This window comes from Notolepis coatsorum (assembly GCF_963971535.1).
Source record: "Notolepis coatsorum genome assembly, chromosome: 6".
Lineage (NCBI taxonomy): Eukaryota > Metazoa > Chordata > Actinopteri > Aulopiformes > Paralepididae > Notolepis > Notolepis coatsorum.
Genome location: NC_140170.1, coordinates 16,817,112 through 16,836,891, shown reverse-complemented (window position 1 = coordinate 16,836,891; position 19,780 = coordinate 16,817,112). Strand labels below are relative to the sequence as shown.

Genomic DNA, 19,780 nt, shown 5'->3' with positions numbered 1-19,780 from the left:
ATATCAATTCAATTTTTTAATTTGTTTTAATCTTTGACTGAATAACACCATGCTAAACTTGACCAGACCTGAACAATCTAAGCAAATGAATAAATGAAAGATGATTAAACAGAAGGTTTTGTAGATACAGTACTGAATTCTGCCATCCGGACACATGCAATTTGAAATATGATTATAGAATATAAAATATCAGGCCTAGCTTGCGGCTAACGTTATAACCGAACAACACACGCATGCCCCGAAATGGGGAGGCCGTACCGAACGGTGTACGGTTCGAATGCGTACCGTTCCACCCCTGCTGATTATATATATATTTTATATCCAGTTTAATCACCTGTACATTGTATATTACTGTTGCACTTTACTGTTACATTTGCACACTGGTTGGATGACAACCTCTTTTCGTTGTACTGTACTTGTGCTGCATGATGACAATACATTTTACTTCACTCTCCCACAGTACATGTGCTCAATGATTTACAGTAGGATTATCTTCGTTTTTGATATCAAGGTTGTACAGGTACGATGGAAAAGCCCACAAGCAATCCAGGGATCCTAACAGGTTTCAACAAGCTCAGCTTAAAACTTTTTAAGACCTTTTTAAGACCACTTTTGAATAGAATTCAATACCTACAGTATGTCATGGCCATACTGGCAAAAAAAAAGTACGAAGGGAAATTACTATGAAAGCAGTAGGACTGCAACGATGAGTCAACGTCATCGATTTGCATATTCATGTTTTTGACGTCCACAGCAACAGTGAGGCATGGGAGGGGCTGAGGCGTGGGAGGGGCTGAGTGAGGGAGGGGCTGAGTGAGGGAGGGGCTGAGTGAGGGAGGGGCTGAGTGAGGGAGGGGCTGAGCCCGATACGCTTCCTCTCTCTCACTTCTGCTATCCGGCGCCAAAGACACACACTGGCCGATAATGACCCCCGCAGATGCGTGAATTTTTTCCGTAGCCTATGTTTGCGGAGACGCTCTCTGATTGGCCACTGACGCTTCTGGTCATGTGACATGTGCGCCAATCGTGTGACGCCTGTTTCTATCATCGGTTAAGCTTAGGCACTCTTTCGAAGTTGGTTAAGGTTAGAGTTTGTCTTAGAGCAGGGCGATAGAACGCCTGCCCTGATTACAAACTCTAACCTTAACCAACTTCGAAAGAGTCGCCTAAGCTTAACCAGTGATAAACTAGGTTTGCAGGCTAGACGACACGGAAATAGGCGCAGAAACAGGCGTCACGCGATTGGCGCACATGTCACATGACCAGAAACGTTAGTGGCCAATCAGAGAGCGTCTCCGCAAACATAGGCTACGGAAGAAAATCATGCCCCGCAGACAGCATCTATCAGGCTCTCTGCCATTCTCTCTCTCTCATCTCTCTCTCTCTCTCTCTCTCTCTCTGGGTATTCAGTAGGTGGTGTAAAAATAAAGATAATAAATATTGGAGAGTTTTTAACAGCTGGGTATCGCAATACTTTTCAAGTATCGGTGTATCATGGAACCTTAAAACACACACACGCGCACAAGGGCGTTCTTTCTAATGGCCGCCCCACCCAATAAGGCAAACGGCACTCTGGACCGACAGGTATGTTACACAACAAGGCCGTTTACAAGCAGACCTTTCTCTCACGCCTCAGAGTCCATGCAGGGTTACCGTGGTGACAGGTGAACTCGGGGCCACACCCACCTAGGTTCATACACTGCATGGCTTCTTTGAACATGTCGTTGTTGAAGATCAGGCTGATCAGCTTCTGCGTGGGCTCGTCCAGGGTGCAGGGCAGGGGCTTCTGGGCCGTCTTCACACGGGGGCCGTCCACACTGTCCACCTGCGAGACCCCACAAGTACAATCAGTCACGATGCAATGTTAGTATGTCCACAGAGCTCAACGTTTTCATATGGCTCATACTGTACATTAGGGGTGTAAAGGTACACGTATCCGTACCGAAACCGTTTCAGTGTGTACTAGGGGTGTAGCGGTACGTGTATTCGTCCCGCGAATTTACGGTACGGCCGTCACGGTGCGGTACGTGCAGCCATACGACGGATACAGACGGATTAGCACACAGAGTCCGACTTCAGAGCGAGCGAAAGTGCACATTTACATTAGAAGAACAGCTGCAGGGGCGGTTAGGTGGCCGAGCGGAGATTGCGTTCGTCACCAACCCCGGAGCTGTGAGCTGGATTCGCCTGTCGAGTCCAGCTCACAGCTCCGGGGTTGTCACCAGCTTGGCTGGCCGTCTGCACTAATACAATTGGCTGTATTAGAGGGTGGGAGAAGCTGGCGGGGTGGGTCCGGGTCGTTGTAAACAGCGACTCCTACAGTTCGGTCGGGGCGCCTGCTAAGCGCGGATAGGACTTGAGGGGGATAGTGTGATCCTCCCACACGTTACACCCTCTTAGTGAGAGTCCGCGCTGCCAGGTGAAAAGAAGCGGTGATTGGCTGGACGTGTGTCGGAGGAAGCACGTGATAGCCTCCACTCTCCCAGATGATCTGACTGTGGGGGGTAAGTGCGCAGCGACCAGGAAGGGACTGGGAATTGGCATACGACTAACATTGGGATGGGAGAAAAATCGGAGGAAAATGGAGGGGGAAAAAGATAAAAAAAAAAAAAAAAAAGAAGAACAGCTGCAGCCTGCCAACACACACACACGCCATGCGTCGCCAACACACACACACACGCCACGCATCGGCAACACACACACGCCGCGCGTCGCCAACACACACGCGCACCAACAAACAACAACAACAACATTCTCCCCCGCCGGACTCACGCTGATCAAATAAAAAAAAGAAACCAACTTTTTCGGACTGATCATCTGATCCAGTTGAACTGCTATTGTGTAATCCTCTGCCATTCTGTCATCTGTTCTCTAGTAGTATTCAGTCTCGTGCAGTTAAATCCTCTCTAGAAGTGAAAGTGAAACTTACCAAGCCTATAAGTTGTTAAAGGGGCACTAGGCAATTCATTTACTCTGGATGCCTGAACACAGAATGACACCACTATCACTGACTACCACGGCAAGCCTATAGATTATTATTCTATTTAATAATAATAATTATAATAATTATCATAAATATAATATATAAATAATTAAAAATAATAATAATAATAATAATAATAATAATAATAATAATAAAAAAAAAAAAAAATTATATTAATAGTAATAATTATAAAAAAAAAATTCTGTTGTACCGAACTCGTACCGAACCGTGACCCCAATACCGAGGTACGTACCGAACCGTGGCTTCTGTGTAGTGTACCGAATGAATACAACGGTATGTTAACCACTAACGACCGCCACCGGTTGTTTTTTTCACAATCTAATATAATTATTATTATAAAAAATAAATAAAAATACAAGTCGATTATTAATTTCAATATAGAATATTCATTGACCGCCCTACAAGTAATTAGTTACTGCACACTACATCACCCCTGAGTGGAACATGGAAAGCCAAACTTTCCCCCACTGTACCGAAAACCCATACCGAACAGTGACTTCAAAACCGAGGTACGTACCGAACCGTGGTTTGTGTGTACCGTTACACCCCTACTGTACATACTGCACCACTCACTTTACTGCTGTTGCCACTTTTGGTGCCGCCACTGCTGCTACTGTTGTTGCTACCTACTTACCTTGTACCATCTTGTATTTTGTACTTTTTATATTGTATCGTATAGTATATTATCGGACTGTGAAGCTCTGTATCCCCCCCTGTATTCCCCCCCCCCCCCCCCATGCTGCTTTGACAACTGAATTTCCCCATGGGGATAAATAAAGGATCATCTTATCTTATTTATATAACTTTTATCCAAATGGCTTTACAATTTTTGTTCTCATATTTGACCCATTCACTCACACACCGACGGCGGAGACGCTCAAAACGCAAACCTAGAACAAAACCCGGGGGGGGGGGGGCTGGCTCTCTCGCACGTTCTCTCCCTCTCTCGCTCTCTCTCTACATTCAATGATCTAAAGTAGCCAAACGTTACAGTATAAATACTAACTGGATAGTTGATGATATAATCATTTAATTTCATTATCTGAAATATTCTAAACTCATTAAGTCTGCTATAAGCCATTATCCCTTTGTGTTTGATTATTATTTTCTCACAGTGTATATATATATATATATATATATATATATATATATATATATATATGTGTGTGTGTGTGTGTGTGTGTTTGGCTAAAGTGGATAGAAAACACAGTACTGTGCAAAAGTCTTAGGCACCCAAGAGTTTTTATATAAATAGTCTTAGATGGAAATAATTTTTTTTATTAGTGTCAGTAGACTACTCTTAGTACATTTTCATTAAATTATTTTTTAAAGCATCTTCATGGTTTAATAATGCAAACATATGTTGCAGGGACTTATTATAATAATCATATTGGCGTGACTGTATGCATCGAAGGGTTAAATCAAGCATTTTTAAGTGCTTTAGAGGAAATGTCAAAATATCGCGATATATATCGTGTAACGTGATATGGCCAAAAAATATCGCGATATCATTTAGAGGCCATATCGCCCAGCCCTACTTACTACCATAGTGTCTTTATACCTGTATCACTGTACATATTACTTAGTCTTTGTTGGTTCTATGCGTCGAACCCGTCTCGTGTTTTTACAGGAGGGCTTTGAATGCATTCAGGCTGGTGTACCTGAACTAAAGACCGCTCTGCATAGTTTGCTCTGTTGGGGCGTGACATAGGGCTGGGCGATATGGCCAAAAATGTTATCACGATATATCACGATAAAATGTTTCATATCGTTCGATATCGTTAATTATCGATATTTTTATTAGTATTTTTTTTTTTTATTATTTAAACAACAAATGTATGTTTATTTTGCAGCAATTCTTTGTCGTTGCCACCATCTTTAGTGTTACATCCCATCTTTAGTGTTACATCCCCTCACACTCCAGTTCTCAGGCTGCAGCTGGTTTGAAAGCAAAAGTAAACCGGCTTCTCTGCTGGCTGTGGCTCCAGGGGAGTTGAACAGTTCTGGCTCTGCTAGTTTCTTTTCTATCTTTTGGCGCTTTTTTGGTGGACAAACCACCGCACATGTGCACTGTGACTCGTGACTGGAGACTAGCTCTGCTAGCACACATAGCCTACTGTGTACAGACGGTTTCAAACTGTATTTTAAATTAGAAAGCAAACTAAATAAATGGACAAGAGAAAAAGAAATTTCAATTTGGTCAGTATTGTCGTTTGGACAAGCAAAGCCATTACTTTAAGTTGCGGGCAAGAAAGACAAGTCTGTCCACTGTCTCTGGTCCCTGTTGCAGGTGACAATACAAATAATTTTTTTTTTATTAAATAAGAAAACATATTATCGATATTCTTTTTATTATCGATTATTAAAATATATCGCGATAATCGTAATCGTAATCGTTTTATCGCCCAGCCCTAGCGTGACACTTGGGAGTTACCTTGATCTCTCTGTCCACCTCTATCAGCGTGTACTTCCCGGAGTGAGACACTAAGGGCGGGATCCACAAAGGGTTTGCACGGCTTTTTCCGACGCAAAGCCGGTGCATACAGTATATCTCTGAAACTCAGTTTGCTATCCATAAAGGACGCGCAACGGGTGAAATGAGGTGGCAATTGCGTTCCGTCAGCATTGCGTCCGGTGCAATTGGCATGATGTATTTAAATGAGGTAATATGGGCGGGACATGTCCCCTTTCTATGCAAATGAGCCTCGTCCAAAAATACTCCCAATCCAATTGCACCGAGCAGTTAACGCTACGCACCTACCGTCTTCACAGACCAGGTGGTCACTACTTGGAGCATGGTGCGGTTTGCTGAGTGAGACAGGAAGAGTTACCTTGACCTCAGCGTCCTGGTCTCCGTCCACCTCTATCAGCGTGTACCTCCCAGAGTGAGACAGGAAGAGTTACCTTGACCTCAGCGTCCTGGTCTCCGTCCACCTCTATCAGCGTGTACCTCCCAGAGTGAGACAGGAAGAGTTACCTTGACCTCAGCGTCCTGGTCTCCGTCCACCTCTATCAGCGTGTACCTCCCAGAGTGAGACAGGAAGAGTTACCTTGACCTCAGCGTCCTGGTCTCCGTCCACCTCTATCAGCGTGTACCTCCCAGAGTGAGACAGGAAGAGTTACCTTGACCTCAGCGTCCTGGTCTCCGTCCACCTCTATCAGCGTGTACCTCCCAGAGTGAGACAGGAAGAGTTACCTTGACCTCAGCGTCCTGGTCTCCGTCCACCTCTATCAGCGTGTACCTCCCAGAGTGAGACAGGAAGAGTTACCTTGACCTCAGCGTCCTGGTCTCCGTCCACCTCTATCAGCGTGTACCTCCCAGAGTGAGACACGAAGAGTTACCTTGACCTCAGCGTCCTGGTCTCCGTCCACCTCTATCAGCGTGTACCTCCCAGAGTGAGACAGGAAGAGTTACCTTGACCTCAGCGTCCTGGTCTCCGTCCACCTCTATCAGCGTGTACCTCCCAGAGTGAGACAGGAAGAGTTACCTTGACCTCAGCGTCCTGGTCTCCGTCCACCTCTATCAGCGTGTACCTCCCAGAGTGAGACAGGAAGAGTTACCTTGACCTCAGCGTCCTGGTCTCCGTCCACCTCTATCAGCGTGTACCTCCCAGAGTGAGACAGGAAGAGTTACCTTGACCTCAGCGTCCTGGTCTCCGTCCACCTCTATCAGCGTGTACCTCCCAGAGTGAGACAGGAAGAGTTACCTTGACCTCAGCGTCCTGGTCTCCGTCCACCTCTATCAGCGTGTACCTCCCAGAGTGAGACAGGAAGAGTTACCTTGACCTCAGCGTCCTGGTCTCCGTCCACCTCCATCAGCGTGTACCTCCCAGAGTGAGACAGGAAGAGTTACCTTGACCTCAGCGTCCTGGTCTCCGTCCACCTCTATCAGCGTGTACCTCCCAGAGTGAGACAGGAAGAGTTACCTTGACCTCAGCGCCCTGGTCTCCGTCCACCTCTATCAGCGTGTACCTCCCAGAGTGAGACAGGAAGAGTTACCTTGACCTCAGCGTCCTGGTCTCCGTCCACCTCTATCAGCGTGTACCTCCCAGAGTGAGACAGGAAGAGTTACCTTGACCTCAGCGTCCTGGTCTCCGTCCACCTCTATCAGCGTGTACCTCCCAGAGTGAGACAGGAAGAGTTACCTTGACCTCAGCGTCCTGGTCTCCGTCCACCTCTATCAGCGTGTACCTCCCAAAGTGAGACAGGAAGAGTTACCTTGACCTCAGCGTCCTGGTCTCCGTCCACCTCTATCAGCGTGTACTTCCCAGAGTGAGACACGAAGTTTGCGCGGTCGCTCCAGCTGTTCTTCGTCTTGTCTCTGAACTTCTTCTCAAAGTCCTTGACGGCTTTTTCCAGGCTGTCGAAGTCTGTCAGCTTGGACTGTCCCGTCTCCCCCTGAGGGGGAAAAAAAGTCATAATTTTATACAATAAACCTAATATTTGACAGATGCAAGTACCGGTAGCTGAAAATGATTTACACAAATAAGTAAGCCAGGGCTTTCCCTAAACGATGGTATAGGGCAGGGCTATTCAACTAAATTGTTCAGGGGGCCACATTGTCAGAAACCCAAGGGGCCAGGGGCCGGACTGCCACGGCGCCTCCCCGTGCTATGAATATATGTACACTTGACACAACACGCAACCACATTTTCATTAATTCATTGTTTTGTATTTCTAATCAAGTACTCAAAAACACATTTTGAGCCTGGGCTCCAACCACTGTGGGAACTGTGTGGAAACTCAGCTGATTATCATGCAGCGGTGTCTCTCTGACATCACAAATCAGCACATTTTCAGATGACTCAGTTCAGTGAGGGTGAATATTGTGAGAGGAGAATTGGAAGAATGCGCCAATATGAGAATTAGAGACATAGATCATATTAATATAAGTCCACAAAGCTAGGAAACAATGCTAAACACTGAAAAAGGCCATTTATAAGATCCCCTTTAACTACATTGCAAAAGTAGTATACTTTTCAAAAAAAGTGCTTCATTTATGTGCAACAACTGCAACATCTCCTCTTCAACATTTCAATATAAAAATAAAATAAAAAACAAACAAGTGCATGATGTGCATATGAACATTCTAACATCAACACTTGAACAAAAAAACACATTTATAGTGCAGCTGAGCTTATGAAAAAGTGCTTCATGTCTGTGCAACAACAGCAAATCACAGCATCTTATTAGCACTTATTGTCGACTCTTAACATCAGGGGGGTGGGGGGCAGACAGGCCTAGCCTACATACACACATCTAATGAGAGCGATTGCACTTCTTTGACTGGGCAATGGCAGAGAAAGAGGGTTCATAGGAAGTGAGGGCTACCCGCAAACAGTGATGCAAATGCTCATTTGTCAAGGAGGCATGGTTGCTTGTTTTAATGGCATTCATGTGAGAGAAACTGGATTCACAGGTGTATGTTGAGCCAAACATTGTTAGCACAGATATTGCCAGCGTTTTTATTTTGGGGAATGTCTTGACATGAATACACTTTATCCAAAATGTTGTGGTGGATTCATTCTCAAGTGCCTGCTTCAGAGCAGATGATGCTTGCATGTCAATTATTTCAAGTTGCAGGAGACCTTCATCAATGTGAAGTGATGCAAGGAACTCTTGTCCTTTTGTGGAAATAGCAGCTACATTGGCAAATGGGTTGCTCACAAAATGCATCAATTATCTGGACATGTCAAATTCATCAAATCAACTTGCAAAGTTTTCCCTCAATTTATCAATGAAATCTGTCATTAATTGAGTGACTTTTGGCTCAATTGTGCGTGTTAACGTTGACATGAAAAAAAAAGTTAAAAAAATAATTATAAAAAATATTTAAAAAAAAATAAAAAAAAATAAAAAAAAAAATTATCATGTAATCTTTGGCGGGCCGGTCAGAATCATCCCGCGGGCCGGATCTGGCCCGCGGGCCGCCAGTTGAATAGCCCTGGTATAGGGGCACAGCGCCATTGTGACAACGCATCAGTGCCACCAGGTTTTAAACATTACTATTTTGTGTGTGTGTGTGTGTGTGTGTGTGTGTGTGTGTGTGTGTGTGTGTGTGTGTGTGTGTGTGCATGCGTACGTACGTGTGTTTTTGTGTTCAACTTAAACTATTGTGCAACCTTATACTGTACTTAAATAAATAACTTATTTGGAACTTGAAATTATCGTTTTAAGTTGCAGGAAATTAAAGCAAAATGTCTTTCTTTATTGCAAACCACCCCCTAGTGTGACTCAGCCCCCCCCCTCCAGACCACCCCCTAGTTGAGACTCAGCCCCCCTCCAGACCACCCCCTAGTTGACTCAGCCCCCCCCCCCCCCCAGACCACCTCCTAGTTGAGACTCAGCCCCCCCCTCCAGACCACCCCCTAGTTGAGACTCAGCCCCCCCTCCAGACCACCTCCTAGTTGTGACTCAGCCCCCCTCCAGACCACCCCCTAGTTGTGACTCAGCCCCCCTCCAGACCACCCCCTAGTTGAGACTCAGCCCCCTCCAGACCACCCCCTAGTTGTGACTCAGCCCCCCTCCAGACCACCCCCTAGTTGAGACTCAGCCCCCCTCCAGACCACCCCCTAGTTGAGACTCAGCCCCCCTCCAGACCACCCCCTAGTTGTGACTCAGCCCCCCCCAGACCACCCCCTAGTTGAGACTCAGCCCCCCTCCAGACCACCCCCTAGTTGTGACTCAGCCCCCCCCAGACCACCCCCTAGTTGAGACTCAGCCCCCCTCCAGACCACCCCCTAGTTGTGACTCAGCCCCCCCCAGACCACCCCCTAGTTGAGTCTCAGCACCATCTTGTTTGTAAATCACAGAGAAAGCCAGTAAACAGAGTATGTATGGCAGACATCTTGTTCGGCAAACGACAGGCGACTGAAATCAAACGACAGGTGATTATCGTTAAGAATGACACATCGCAGCCAACGAGCTGCGGCCTTGGGCCATATTGTAATCGTGACACGTCATGAGAATACAAAGTTCTACATAAAAAATGAAATCCAAAACAAGCTTACGACTCTTCCCCATCTGTTCCAGCAATAGCAGTCGCTCTGGTCTTGAATGACTTGGATGACGTAAAACTTGTTGTTGTTTTGTCCGATGTTTGTCTGGTTGAGCATGCAGTCATAGTCCTCGTACACCTGCGGGACACAGGAGAAACGTGTGGAGAAGCACTCGTCAAAACGCATTTTGAAAAAGGGGCAGTACACCCAAAATATAACAAAGGCAATAACACCCGGAGTGCCATCGAGTAGGGATGTCCCTACTATCAAGGCAGATATTGCAAAACCTAGGAAAATCACACCAAACTAGGGCTGACCCCTATTAGTCGATTAGTCGACTAATCGGTCGAAAGGAGCCGTAGTCGACTGGCCAACCTCTTAGTCGAATATAATAAAAACAAAATATATATATATATATTTTTTTTTAATCATTCTTTCCAAAAGAAAAGAGGCCTAGAAGCGTGGCTAACGCTAATGGCACACATACCAGAAGCTAACTGCCTAAGGCACTGCACAGAGGCACTGAAAGAGGATTTCACCTGCATCTAATGAACACACTAGACTAGACAAATATCAAGATGTATCCATCAGTGGACCAATTGCATGCTTTTGCAGAGGACAAGAAGCCGTCAGTCGACTCCTTCAGACATTAAGCACCCCCCACAGCCCAAATGGAATGATACAAAATTTAAAAAAATATAAAATTGAAAAAGAAATTTAAAAATATTATACTTTTTATTTTAATTTTTTTTGACCAATAGTCGACTAACGACACATTTTGGCCAATCATAGTCGACCATCCAAATCCTTAGTCGGGGACAGCCCTACACCAAACTATCTGGATGGTTATAGATAACATATTTTAGAGTCATCTTCATTTTTATATATATATATATTTCTTATTATAAATAATACATCCACAGAGCTTTTAGAAAGGTGTGGAATAAACGTATTGCTCGCTCCGCGGGCATAACAATGCACAGCAATATACCCGGCGACGATGCTTAATAAATATCGTCAGTCACAATTTGGAAATGCACAAACGCGAACCGCTGTTTTCATCTTTAAATCAACGGCTCATCACCACGCCCCCATCCCTATGGAGAGACAGTGGACCATCTCTTACCTCTCCGGAGCCTGACAGGTCACAGTTGTCATCGACCTTCCTCTTCCCCTTCACCTGCGGCCCTGTGGCCCTGAGCGCCTCCTTGGCGGAGGTGAAGGCGTCTTTAGGCTTCGGTGTCTCAGGCTCCTCCTCTTTGATCTTCTTCGCCTTGGTAGCCGAAGCGGCCCGCCTCCTCTTTGGTGCCATTATTAGCCCGCTCTCAAATCACTGAACAACACAGAAACAACTCGAGTTTAGCTCATGACTTCGTATTTGAACAAGCTGGTGAGGAAAGCTAGCTCCGTAGTGAGTCAAACTGGTCAAACTAAAAGTGGTCTAAATCGTCTCGTTTAAAACAAATAAAGCATTAACATTAGAGTTGTTCCGATACCGATATCGGAAATGCCGCCGATACTGCCTAAAATGCTGGCATCGGTATCGGCGAGTACACGTAAATTCTAGCCTCCGATCCCATGACGTCATTTATCTCCTGCGGAGAGTGAGGATTATAAAATGAACGTGTTTTAAAGTGTGATGCTGTTTGTCATTTTAACAGCAGATACACTTTCTTAAATTCCATTGTCCCGACAGAGCGTGTGACGGGGAGCTCGGACGGGATGTGTTTTGTTTGCTGGTGTTATGATTAGGGATGGGTACCTTTCACATTTGAACCGATACCGGTACCGGTACCTGTGAATTGATACCGGTACCCAACGGTACCTTTTTTCGGTACTTTAGTCTCAAGAAATTTAATTTACCTACCTTAGTCGTAAAAAAAATATCCAAACTTCAAATAACTACAATTTCGACAGTTTTCGGCTTGTCATTGCTCCGACTGCTTTGTTGTTGAATCAAGTCAAATCCTAGGTAAGCATATATTGTGCGTGTGAACGTTGACATGAAAAGAAAAAAGTAAAAAAAAAAAAAAAAAAAAAATTAAAAAAAAACTTTTTTTTTTTTTTTTTTTTTTGGGTTTCTCACTTGATTCGATACTCGGTAGTACCGACGTGTTTCGGTTCGGTACCTCAAAAGTACCGAATTCGGTACCCATCCCTAGTTATGATAGCATTAGCTGAAAAGCGAACTAGTTGGAACAACATCCGCTTTAACGTTACATCAAATCAGATGATCGCCTGTCCTTTCTCCAGGACCTGACACTGTCCGTCCGTCTATCAACAATAATGCACCCACGGTGTATCGTATTTAAGTCAAGTAGCTACTGACTAGCGTTAGCTGACTAACGTTATCAAATGTTGTCAATGCGGGGAAGACAAGCTAGGTCAGCTAGCTTATCTTGATAACGTTACCGTGGCTATTCATGGTGCTATTCATAATCCAGCAATAATGGCTGCAGACCTGCAAGCAAAGTACAGCAAGTTCCAAGTGCCAAAGGATAAGAGTCTGAGGCGGAGTCTCAAAAGAGAATGTTGAATATTTATTTTGCATCGAAAATCACAACATAAACGGTAATACTAGCTACTAGCTAACAGACTGGGTAGCGAGTGCAACGGATCATTGGAGTAGGGTATATCTGCAATGCTAGCCCCATACTCATTGATTAATGATACTAATACTAATCTATACAATCACCTGTTGTTGAATAAATACCATTACTTTCTAGTTATTACTAAAAAACAGTATATATAAAACAGTATCTGTAAAAAAATATATATATATTAATTGAATGAATGAAGTTTATTTTCTGTCTTTGTTTACAACAAATCAAAAACACACTTGTGATCCTTTACAAAATATATTTTAATATAAAATAAATATTAAAACGTTTGGAAAAAAAATTGGACAATGGGTATCGGATCGGTATCGGTCGATACCCAAACCCAGGTATCGGTATCGGGACTGAAAAAGTCGGATCGGTGCATCCCTAGATGGCAGTGTACATCAGTGTTTAACTACAGCGATTTCAGCAACAAGTCGAATTGAGAATTGAACATCTTCATTAGTGATGCCAACATGTCCAGGAAGAGAAAGGTTTATGCAGATGGGAGGCATTTTCATGAAAGATGGGAAAGTGAATACATGTTTGTGCTTCCAGGATAAGAAACGGTATGTGCTTTGTGTTATGAGGCAGTGTCGGTCGTCAAAGAGTACAATCTACGTCGGCATTTTGACACCAAAACACGTGCCAAATTTAGCCTCCAAGAAAAACAACAAATTGTTCAAGAATTAAAAGGCAGACTGCAATCGCAGCAGAGTATGTTCACAAAAGCTACAGCCAAAAACCATGCAGCAGTGAAAGCTAGCTAGAAGAAATATAGTTTGAACTGTCGGATCCAAAGCGGCTGTGTGACTTTGCTCTGTTGTGTGACATAATAACATCACATAAATATGTTGTGTGACCCAATTGAATCAGAAGCTGGAGGGACGCAAACAAGTCCCACCCAAAACCTGACCCAGCTCACACTTGTTGGTTGCACCATAGTTCTGGCCCTCTTGACTGTGACAAAAAGTATATTAGTATACAAACAAGGTACCCTAACTGGAATGGTATACGTTGTAATGTAGTCTGTGCAGGTTTTGGTGGTTAAGAGTCAAGTTCTAATAGTTCAATAATTAGATACACTTTACTTATCATTTACATGTTCCAGAGGCAGCATTAAAATAATACAAATCTATTAAAAAGAGCATTTAAACAAGGGGATGACTTAGAAAATGTCGATCTGTGTATGAAATTTACCAAGCAGGAACATGATTATATACTGTATTGTTATATATATTCTATTCCACTGTATTTCTATTGTAAATTGAGTGTATATATTCTACAACAATCCTGCACAATTGTACAGCCCTGTCCTATATTATATTTATATTCTAATTTAGTTTATATATTCCATTTGATTTGATTCTACTTTAATTTAAAAAATAATAATAATAATAATATTTTACTCATACTTGCTTTGTAAGTGTCGATGATATTGTCTGTTAATCGATGCACCAAATGACCAAGAGAAATTCCTTGTATGTGCAAGACATTACTTGGTTATAAAGACTTTTCTGATTCCCATTAGATGTATCAGTGGGCAGTCTGATGAATTGAAAATGGGGGACCCTGATGTAAACAAGACGAAAGTCTTTCTCTGGTCTGCATCCCCTTAACAATTGTGTGTATTGAGCCGTACTGTATTGTACCCATTTTGCAATCTGTTAATTAAAGTTTTCAATCAATCAATCAATCAATCAATCAATCAATCAGTCAGGCAAGCTCAGACATGCTGCCCACCACCACCACAGTACGTCATGCATTGCATGGATCTATGGGTAACAGTACTGTATATTTGCATATCGTATAATATGTTACAAATGTAACAGTACTATATACCTGTATGTCATGTATGTCCCTATACCATAAATGTCATGATGTCATGTATGTTATGGTGAATTGAAAATGGGGGGGGACCCTGATGTAAACAAGAGCCGTACTGTATTGTACCCATTCTGCAATCTGTTAATAAAGTTCTCATTCATTCATTCATTCAATCATTCAGTCAGGCAAGCTCAGACATTGATTGATTGATTGATTGAAAAGTTTATTAACAGATTGCAGAATGGGTACAGTACAGTACAGCTCAATACATACAATTGTTAAGAGGATGCAGACCTGAGAAAGACTTTCGTCTTGTTTCCATCAGGGTCCCCCATTTTCAATTCATCATATGACACACATGACATACAGATAGACAGTACTGCTACATCTATACATTTATGACATACCAGATTTTCAAATACAGTACTGTTTGTGATACTAAAAAAATCCAGAAGAAGAGTATATACATTTGACATAGAAACTGTGCATTGGGGGAGGTTGGGTAGGTGGGGTGGGGCTGTACATTGGAGGTGGGGGGGGGACACTGTACATTGGAATACTGACATACATTTGACATGGAAACTGTACATTGGAGGAGGTTGGGTAGGTGGGGTGGGGTTGGGTGGGGCTGTACATTGGAATACTGACAAAGCCATGCTTGGTCTTTATTGTACAACTGGGTTAGGACATTTGTAGGGGCCAGTTTTGAATTGCAGTCTCCCGTGTAGGTGTTCTTTGAGAGTGTTTTTGAAGGTGGGTAGTGTTTTACATTCCTTTACAGCTTTGGGTAGGGCGTTCCACATTGTTGTGGCATAATTGCGAAACGTGTTTAGTCCCTTGTTTGAGCCGAATCTGGGTTTTACATGATTTGTGGAGCTCCCTCTGGTGTTGTGATCGTGGTATTCACTGACCTTTGGGAAGTATTTTGACATGTACATGGGTACCTTGGTCGTGTAGTGTATCTTGTAGACCAGGCCCATTGCAAGTTGCTGTACTCTGTTGTCTACTCTAAGCCATCCTAGGTTGGCAACGTGTGCAGGGGTGAGGTGGGTTCTAGGAGTCAGGTCAAGCAGTAGTCTGACTAGTTTGTTTTGAGATGTTTGTAATTTGGTTTTTAGTGCCTTTGAGGTGCTTTGGTACCATGAGGTGCAAGCATAGTCGTAGTACCCTTGAATGAGTGCTCCTGCCAGAGTCTTCAGGGTATTCTTGTTTCCAGGGAGGAGATCCGGTACAAGAATCGAGTTCGTTGATTGACCTTTTTTTATTACATTGGATGCCATTTTGTCACAGGAAAGATTAGCCTCTAGGATGGAACCCAGGTATGTAATTTCATCTATCCTTGTGACAATATTGTCACCCACTGTAACCGAGAAGCCGTCTGTTTAGCTGAGTTTGTTATTTGAACCGAAGAGAATGGACTCTGTTTTGCCCATGTGTAATGATGCCCACCAGCACCACAGCACGCGTCATGCACTGCAGGAACTTAATTGTGGCACCGGGTGGCATCATGCAGGATGTATTGATAACGACAACAACATATATTATTATGATTATGCTAGCTGCATGAACCAGAGGCAGGAGAACCCTGAGCCCCTTAGTGACTGACTGTGCTGCACCGAGTTGAGTCCAGTCACTTGCTCCTCAATAGGAAACCAACGGTATGTTGACCATGAAGGACTGGTTCTAACCGAACCGTTCGTTACACAAGTATCACAAAGACATTTCAAAGGTACTCACATTTGCACGAGGGTTTCGGACAGAGATACGGGACGGTTTGAAAGCTCGGCGTTGCTAATAAACATTTTAAATATTTCTTATAAACTGGTCAACACTGCTCAAAACGGCATTATTTCCGGCGTTGGGTGCATGATGCGCATGCGCTGTTATCACAGCGCGCAGGCGCACCAGGCAGCCAATGCCGGAAATAATGCAGTTTTGACCAGTTTATAAAGAAATATTTAAAATGTTTATTAGCAACGCCGAGCTTTCAAACCATCCCGTATCTCTGTCTGAAACCCTTGTGCATCTGTGAGTACCTTTGACACGTCTCTGTGATACTTGTGTAACGAACGGTTCGGTTAGAACCAGTCCTTCATGGTCAACATACCGTTGGTTCCCTATAGAGGAGCAAGTGACTGTGGACTCACTCGGTGCAGCACAGTCACGAGAGGGGCTAGCTAACCCCGAAGCTAACCCTGAGACCGTCTCCAGACCATAACGTTTCAACGTTAAAGTGAGTCAGTTCCGCGGTGAGCTTGACTTAATAAAAGCTAACTAAATGAGTTATTATCCAGCCACCAACCAACGTACAATGAGTGTTTGGTCCGCCACGTCTAACAAACAAACCAGAAATTAAACAGTTTTGAAAGTTAGAGTCGTAGTTAGTTACTAATATTAGTGAGGATGAGGAACTCACCTTTACGACGTTAATCACCTGCAGCTGCTGCTGAGTCAAACGACACCTCCTCCTCCTCCTCGCGCGTGGCTCCTCCTCCTGACGGTCTGAGTGACGGGTCCCCCGGTCTCGCGACACCTCCTGACCATGACCAGGCACGTGCACACATAGAGCCCAAGGGCCAGGTTTCTAACCAGTCGGCTACTACCACCAGCATAGATATATATAGAGACTACCAGTACCAGAGTAGTACCAGTGGGGGAATTCCCTCCCCTCGCCGAGGGAGATATTAGGCTTACCGGGCTTCAGGCAGGGCTACGGCGCTTCACAGGCCGATACACAAACAGTACTCAAGCTGGACACCAGATGGCAGTGTTCAATCACAGATGGTGTCCTCCTCTCTCTCCAGAGCGTCTGTCTCCTCTCGCCACAGGATCCTGTGCCGTCTGTCCTCCACTCCGTGGGACAACCTCGTCGTGGATTCTCTTCCATATTAGAGGGCACCTAAACATTCTGTCTTTATCCATCACTGTACGGTACAGCAACACACCCAAACACACACTACAGTACACATAGACTGGATAGGGTCATAAAAAGGGCATCCAAAACCATCAACTGCAAACTCCCCACTCTGGACTCCATATACACAAACATCACACCATCACACGCGAAAATACAATCCTCAGTGACCCCCTGCACCCAGCTCACCACCTATTAACACACCTCCCCTCTGGTAGGAGGTTCAGGTCGTGTCTATTCTTTTACCAACTAACTTGCATTTTTCCGCGATCTCATTGGCCACTGACGTTTCTGGTCATGTGACATCTGCGCCAATCGTGTGACGCCTGTTTCTATCACTGGTTAAGTTTAGGCTCTTTCCAAGTTGGTTAAAGTGGAGATGAAGCAGTGCGATAAATACATATTCATAGTGTCGTGTTACTTTGCACGGTAACAAATACGTGAGTCCTCTGCTTTGGTTGTAAGTATGTTTATTAGCTTAGCCTCGCTACGTTACACGGGTGTGCATCCTAGGTTCCTCTCGAACTCTCCCTGACCCCCAGTACGGTGGCCTGTACCTTCGCGTATAGTGCACACACATTAACATAACACCACATCTCCCTTTCTAGAATCAATGGGTAGACTGCCATTGATTCCCCAGACCTTAGAGGATTATTCTGCCTCTATATCTAAAAGGTCTGTTCATCTGAACTGATCTAAACAATTTCTTTAACACCATATAAACCATGGGTTATATTAAACATAGCAATTGCTTTCTTTCGAAATGTATATCTAAACGAATAATATATATAAACATGAAACAATGTCTTATCTTAACATAAACCTCTATCATTCTATCGCATGAATGTCACTTTTCTTTACTCTCTCTCTCTCTACTGTCTCTTACAAGTCCAACCTAGTTGGTTTCACCACACATCTCCCAGACCTGGTTCTGGGAGTAGCTGGTGGTTCCAGGACCTCCTGCTCCGCAGGTTCTGCTGCACTCTGCTCCGGTGAGGGCTCCATGGGGACGAGATGGCGACGGTTTCGCCTTAATGTTCCATGGGGTCCATCTATGATGTACGAACGTGGAGTGGGGTGACTGCTGACCACAACTCCAGTTGCACTTTGATCTGTGACCCACACCTCCTTTCCTGGAGTGAGCCTGTCGAGACTTCGCGTACGATGACGCCGGTTGTAGCTTTGTGCATCTCTCATTCTCCTCTCCTCCTCCTTCTGAACCACTGCCTTACTGTCAGGAAGAGTAGGGACCAGTAGAGCAGGAAGCGTTGGCACCGTCGTGCGGAGTCTCCTCCCCATAAGGAGCTGGGCTGGACTGTATCCGTTATGCAATGGGGTGGCTCTGTATGCCAGCAGAGCACGGTATGGGTTGGCTGCCTTCTTCAGGAGGCCTTTTATTGTCTTGACAGCACGTTCTGCCTCCCCATTACTCTGGGGATATCTCGGGCTGCTTGTGACATGGCGAAACCCATATGATGTAGCAAACGCTGCAAAGGCCATTCCGGAGAATTGCGGCCCGTTATCCGTCACCAGTTCCTCCGGGATACCATGGCGTGCGAAGATTGACTTCAAGTGGTGGATGACGTCTGTTGATTTTGTGGGAGTCAGCAGAGCGATCTCCACGTACCTTGATGCATAATCCACGACCAGCAGGTAAGTCTTGCTCTCCAGCATGAACAGGTCTGCTCCCAACTTCTGCCACGGTCGCCCCGGGTATTGAGATGGCATCAGGGGCTCCCTTTGGTTCTCTCTCTCTTTGCTGCATGTTCGGCAGTTGAGGACCAGCTCATTCAGCTGCTGGCTGAGCCCGGGCCACCATACAGACTGCCGTGCTCGCTCCCTGCACTTTACCACCCCCTGGTGGCCTTCATGCAGCCTGGCAAGCACGTCGTTTCTCATTGTTGAAGGGATTACAAGCCTGCTTCCCCTCAGCAACAGTCCATCCTCTACTGTGAGTGACGCCTGTTCCGCCCAGTACAGCCTGAGAGCCGGTTCACTGTTGTGTGGTGGCCATCCCTCTGCACACCGCTGCTTCACCTGTGCGCACACACTGTCCCCCTCCAACTGCTCTCTCAGCTCGTCCAGGTAGGCAGTGCTCGCTGGCAGGTTCTCTATTACCATGTCCACATAGATATTTGTATTCTCAAATAACTCCTCCTCCTCAGGTGTCTCTCTCCTCTTCACAGGAGCACGTGAGAGCGTATCAGCAGTCCACAGGCTCTTCCCTGGCACATGGGCAATGGAATAGGAATAGCGCATCAGGCGCATCCGGAAGCGCAGAATCCGTGGAGGGAGATCATCCAACGCCTGAGACCCCAGGAGACTCAGGAGAGGCTTGTGGTCCGTCTCCAGCTGGAAGCGTCTGCCGATGAGAAAATATCTAAACCTCTCACAAGCCCAGGTCAAGCCCAGGGCCTCCTTCTCAACCTGTGCGTAT

At 44.9% G+C, this 19,780-nt stretch overlaps 1 protein-coding gene across 1 annotated transcript in view; it reads right to left on the bottom strand.

The window, feature by feature from the left end:
- Positions 1–16,886, bottom strand: part of parp3 (poly (ADP-ribose) polymerase family, member 3) — a 64,572-nt gene extending 47,686 nt beyond the window's left edge. The window contains exons 1-5 of the mRNA XM_084315979.1: positions 16,846–16,886; positions 11,129–11,335; positions 10,015–10,140; positions 7,223–7,402; positions 1,687–1,825 (exon numbers count right to left, since the gene is read on the bottom strand). Coding sequence (XP_084172105.1) covers positions 1,687–1,825; positions 7,223–7,402; positions 10,015–10,140; positions 11,129–11,314 — 631 coding nt within the window. The 5' untranslated portion in view covers positions 11,315–11,335; positions 16,846–16,886. The remainder of the gene's footprint in view (positions 1–1,686; positions 1,826–7,222; positions 7,403–10,014; positions 10,141–11,128; positions 11,336–16,845) is intronic.
- Positions 16,887–19,780: the final 2,894 nt, after the last annotated feature.